Raw genomic sequence first — 5,000 nt, forward strand, 5'->3', positions numbered from 1 at the left:
CAAGTACTACTACTGATATTGATATTAATCAGAAGGTTAGATAAAACTCATGACATTGATAACCATAATAATGATGATAAAAAAATATGATAGTGACAATAATAAAAAAATATATATATTATTCATTACAATGATTATTTATATGAATATTTTCGGTGTGTTCTTCAAAGATTCAAGGTATTTCCACAGCATATATATATATATATATATATATATATATATATATATATATATATATATATATATATATATATATACATATATGTATATGTACACACACACACACACACACACACACACACACACACACACACACACATATATATATATATATATATATATATATATATATATATATATATATATATATATATATATATATACCATAGCTATAAGGCATACGAACAGATCTGTCTGGAATTGTAAAAGCTTAAAATTCTTCCCAATGTTTCAGAAATCAGGAATAAGCTCCCCCCCCCCCATCTCTTCCAAGAGCCTCCTCGGGAGCGGCACCCAGAGGGAGCCATCCCCGAGCCCTACCTGCACCCGGTGGTAGTGCTCGATGTGATGCCTGACGGCTTGCCAGATTTTGCCTTCCCTGATGAGCCCAGTGACGGCCTCGATGTCAGGCGACATGAAGCGGTCCTTTTCCCACGAGCTGCGGGTGAGGGAAGAAGCCAATTTATGATCATGATCATGAGAGAAGAGAAAGGCGGTGAAGAAAGAAGAGTGTCAGAAGAGAACGAGGAGTGACCAGTAGAAGACATAATATGCACGTGTCAAAAAATGTTTCCTGAAAAAAACTCATCACTAAACTCTTACATATCACCAGCCACTGAAATAACACATAACGTCCTTTATATTGCATCTTTTGTGAATATGACCATTGATATAAAACATAAATTAGCCACACATGTTTAATTCACTCAAGTTGCAATACTTAATGAAATATTTATTTCACTACGGTTTCCCCTTGGCTGAAATCTGAACGAAATCCTTGTCATCACCGATTCCTGAACTATCGTTTTCTTCCTCTAACAGTCCCCACGACCTACTTGCGAGGTTTCGACAGTAGGACTCCGAGTGAGTCACTTGAGGGTTCGGCACGACTCACCTGGCCACGGACCGGACGACTCGGATGACCTCCTCAAGGGGCGCGGTGGTCTTGAGGGGGCGAAGAAACTCAATTGCCTGACATGCAGCAAGGAGCTCAATGGCAATGACATGCTCCACGTTCTCCACCACCTGCGAGACAAGCTTGTTATTTCTCTCTCTCTCTCTCTCTCTCTCTCTCTCTCTCTCTCTCTCTCTCTCTCTCTCTCTCTCTCTCTCTCTCTCTCTCTCTCTCTCCTCGTGTGCCAAGTGTAAAGGCCAATGCATTTCATCAGAACAAACATATTCAACATATTTTTCGCACAACGGAGGTCGCCCACCATGATGGACTTCCGCGCGGCGAATCCTCCCATAGACACGTGGTCCTCCGTTCCTGCCGAGGTGGTGAGGGAGTCGACACTGGCCGGATGACACAGGACCTTGTTTTCCGACACTGCCGGCAAGGTCAAGGGATTGAGAGTAAGAATTATTACAGCAGTCGTGTATTTGTATAGGGATGCGTTTATTTAGTTCGTATGTTTGTGTTATAATGTGTAAGTATGCGTGTTCCTTTTTCCAAAAGTATGAGCAATGAGAAAACCGTGTAAACCATACTCCACCTACCGAGGGAAGCAGCAGTGCAGTGGGCCAGCATGAAGCCGGAATTGAGGCCTCCTTCTTTCACCAGGAAAGCTGGAAGCTCACTCAGGGCTGTGAATATAGCCTCATTAATAACCCGCCATGAAGAACGAAGGAAGATTAGTTTCACATTAAAAAGGGTGGCTTATTTCGTCACAGGCTGTATAAGAATAGATGCTAACTAAACCGCGCTTCACAAAGTGGACACACTGACCAGGGTTGACGAGTCGCTCAATCCTGCGCTCGGACATGGAAGCGATCTCGTGGATGCCGATGGCCAGGTAGTCGCACGCCTTGGCCGGATATTCGCCGTGAAAGTTGCCGGCGCTGATGATCTCATCCCGCTCCGACAACACGAGCTGGCGGGACACGGTGCGTTGGGGAGTGATGGACACTAGCAGTTGTTTACAATTCCATAAAGACATAATGGCGATAACAGTAATACTGATAATATTCATTATTATGATTATTAACATCATAATTTCCATTCCTACCAACCCTCTTTTCACTGCTGTTATCATTAGTATCGACATTTTTTTTCTAGCTACCGATACCATTGTTTCTTAATACTGATGTGATGATGGTTTTGATAATAACGTAAACAATCATTGTTACCATTATCAACGTTATATAATTCATTTTGGTATGGCTCATCTTTGCATTGCTCATTATTAGCATGAGCAATGCAAAACGAAGATCAGAATAGGGAAGATAGGAAACAGAGAAAAGGCGCACGACCGCCAATGAACCTACCGGGTTGTCCGTCGCGGAGTTGAGCTCGTCGGTGAGGATGCCCCTCACGAACTTCAGGGTGTCGTGGACTACGCCGTGAACCTGCGGGCAGCAGCGCAGCGTGTACGCATCCTGCACGCGGTCGCAAAACCTGTGCGACTCTGGTGAGAAGGTCACAGTATCAACTCACACACTTGTAAATAGATAAATCGATATATAAATGGATAAATGAATAACCAAAAATTAGATGGACACATATTCATACCAATGCATGCACACTATGTATTTCCTAGTCTAAAAGAAACATGGGAAGCCTAGTGTATCTTTAGGGGCATCTGCATTAACTCTCTCGTTGCATCATTAGCGTTTTGTGACGTGTCCATACATCCTATATCACGAGATATGATTAATGAGAATCCAAATGGATTTTGATATATTTACAGGAGGATAATTTACTTAAAGATAACCCTAGAATCAAATCTACAACACAGCAATGGAGGTGCGACAGGTGACGGGGACTCAAAAAATATGCAAACGTATATAAACTATGTTATTCCGAATGAAAGGTCATATACAAATGACCTTTGATATTCATTAATGAAATATAACCTGCTTTACGATTTTATGTATTCATTTAAAACTTATTCTTACAAGAGGGAAAAAATCTCATTTGCAGGACCACAGAAGTCCTTTACTTTTACGAAGAAAAGACGATTCTCCTTGTGTGTCACATGAATGGCCAAGGAGAAATTTGAAGATTTATTTGTTTCTTAATCTAATTACCAAGTTGGATGATTTAGCCATATCACTTGTTCTTTCTTTTCCCATTCCCTCTCTATCTATTATGTCTTTGGAAATATGTATCCATTCATCTGCTCTTTCATGATCCCTCTCCCCCTTCCCCCTCCCTCTCCCTCTATCTCGGCCTCTGATCTATTTCTTCCTCACTTCCATTCCCTCCACCTCGTCCTCTTTCTATTTACTTTCTTCTGTTCTCTCCCTCCCTCCCTCTCTCTCTCTCTCTCTCTCTCTCTCTCTCTCTCTCTCTCTCTCTCTCTCTCTCTCTCTCTCTCTCTCTCTCTCTCTCTCTCTCTGTCTCTCTCTTTCTCTTTCTCTTTCTTTTTTTTCTCTCTCTCTCTTTCTCTTCCTCTTTCTATTTCTTTTTCTTTTTCTTTTCTCTTTCTCTCTCTTTCTCTTTCTCTTTCTCTTTCTCTCTGTCTCTCTCTTTCTCTTTCTCTTTCTCTCTCTCTTTCTCTTTCTCTTTCTCTTTCTCTTTCTCTCTCTCTCTCTCTCTCTCTCTCTCTCTCTCTCTCTCTCTCTCTCTCTCTCTCTCTCTCTCTCTCTCTCTCTCTCTCTCTCTCTCTCTCTCTCTCTCTCTCTCTCTCTCTCTCTCTCTCTCTCTCTCTCTCTCTCTCTCTCTCTCTCTCTCTCTCTCTCTCTCTTACGAGCAATTTCGGAAGGGTGCGTGTCGCTGTGCAGAAGTCCTCTTACTCGCCTGGCCACCTCAATCTGACCTTTGTGATGCCGCAGCTTGTGTACATCTGTATAAGAAAATCATAGTTTAATGTTATGTTCTGGTCTATACATAATTTTCTTAATTATAGAGTTAGTTGACCTTATCTATTTATCTTTATTCCAGTGACTATTACGGTCATGGCTGTATAATCATAAATATTAGCTTTACATGTATAGCATGGCAGAATTTTATCTTGATTCAATAAATAATTTTAATTCAATAGGTAATTCCAATGAACCAGTTAATTGTCCTTATAACAAGTGAAGAAGAAAGGGGTTGTATCCGTTTACAAAACCACAACCTCATTGTTATAGATTTATTTATATGTATTTCTTTTCTCATTCCCAATTTTACGAAGTGGATAACGTGTGAGTGAGACGTGGGGCACACGAGCGAGACCTACCGCTGTCAAAGGCGCGGGAGGTGCCCTTGAGGACCTCGAGCGTGAGTGCCGCCACCACGTCGGCCTGGCGCGCCACCGTCTCCGCGCGTTCCAGGGCCTCGGCGCCCAGCGAGGCGATCAGCTGCGTGCCGTTGATGAGAGCGATGCCTTCCTTCGGCCCCATCACGATCGGAGGAAGGTTATTCGCCTCAAGAACCTGTTTTGAGACGAATTATTACCTTTCTTGCCCATCTGTCAAACGCTCATATTCTAAGGTGTGTGCCTACCAAGCCCAAGCTCAACTTCTGACACAAGGTAAGCGGCGCTTAATTAAGGGCGCACGATTGTTAATCGTACATAATCATAAGCTATCGTCACTGCTAAACGTTGAAAATTTGTTCAACTATCAACTATGCTGTGATTTTCATAAGTTGTATAGCCGAATAAATTTCGCGTGACTTAACAATGTACTTACTCCACGGAATTAGAAAGAGAGGAAGGCTCATCTGACCATTTTTCTGAAGTTCTATGGAAGATCTTGAGTACGGTAGCTGCGTTGATGCCATGAATTGGGCCATCTACTAAAGCGATCAAATATGGGCAGGATGTAGGAGTAACCCTCGTTTGATCGTAGGGGTC

General features: G+C 42.3%; 1 protein-coding gene across 1 annotated transcript in view; it reads right to left on the bottom strand.

The window, feature by feature from the left end:
- LOC122264484 (histidine ammonia-lyase) overlaps positions 1 to 5,000 on the bottom strand; it is a 25,130-nt gene that overhangs the window by 478 nt on the left and 19,652 nt on the right. Inside the window, exons 9-16 of the mRNA XM_043033402.2 lie at positions 4,383 to 4,578; positions 3,909 to 4,004; positions 2,485 to 2,624; positions 1,946 to 2,090; positions 1,717 to 1,803; positions 1,434 to 1,546; positions 1,115 to 1,245; positions 541 to 658 (exon numbers count right to left, since the gene is read on the bottom strand). Of these exons, the coding sequence (XP_042889336.1) occupies positions 541 to 658; positions 1,115 to 1,245; positions 1,434 to 1,546; positions 1,717 to 1,803; positions 1,946 to 2,090; positions 2,485 to 2,624; positions 3,909 to 4,004; positions 4,383 to 4,578 (1,026 nt within the window). The remainder of the gene's footprint in view (positions 1 to 540; positions 659 to 1,114; positions 1,246 to 1,433; positions 1,547 to 1,716; positions 1,804 to 1,945; positions 2,091 to 2,484; positions 2,625 to 3,908; positions 4,005 to 4,382; positions 4,579 to 5,000) is intronic.

This window comes from Penaeus japonicus, unplaced genomic scaffold, assembly GCF_977035675.1.
Source record: "Penaeus japonicus unplaced genomic scaffold, GWHDUDI00000001_assembly GWHDUDI00000039, whole genome shotgun sequence".
NCBI classification, from domain to species: domain Eukaryota; kingdom Metazoa; phylum Arthropoda; class Malacostraca; order Decapoda; family Penaeidae; genus Penaeus; species Penaeus japonicus.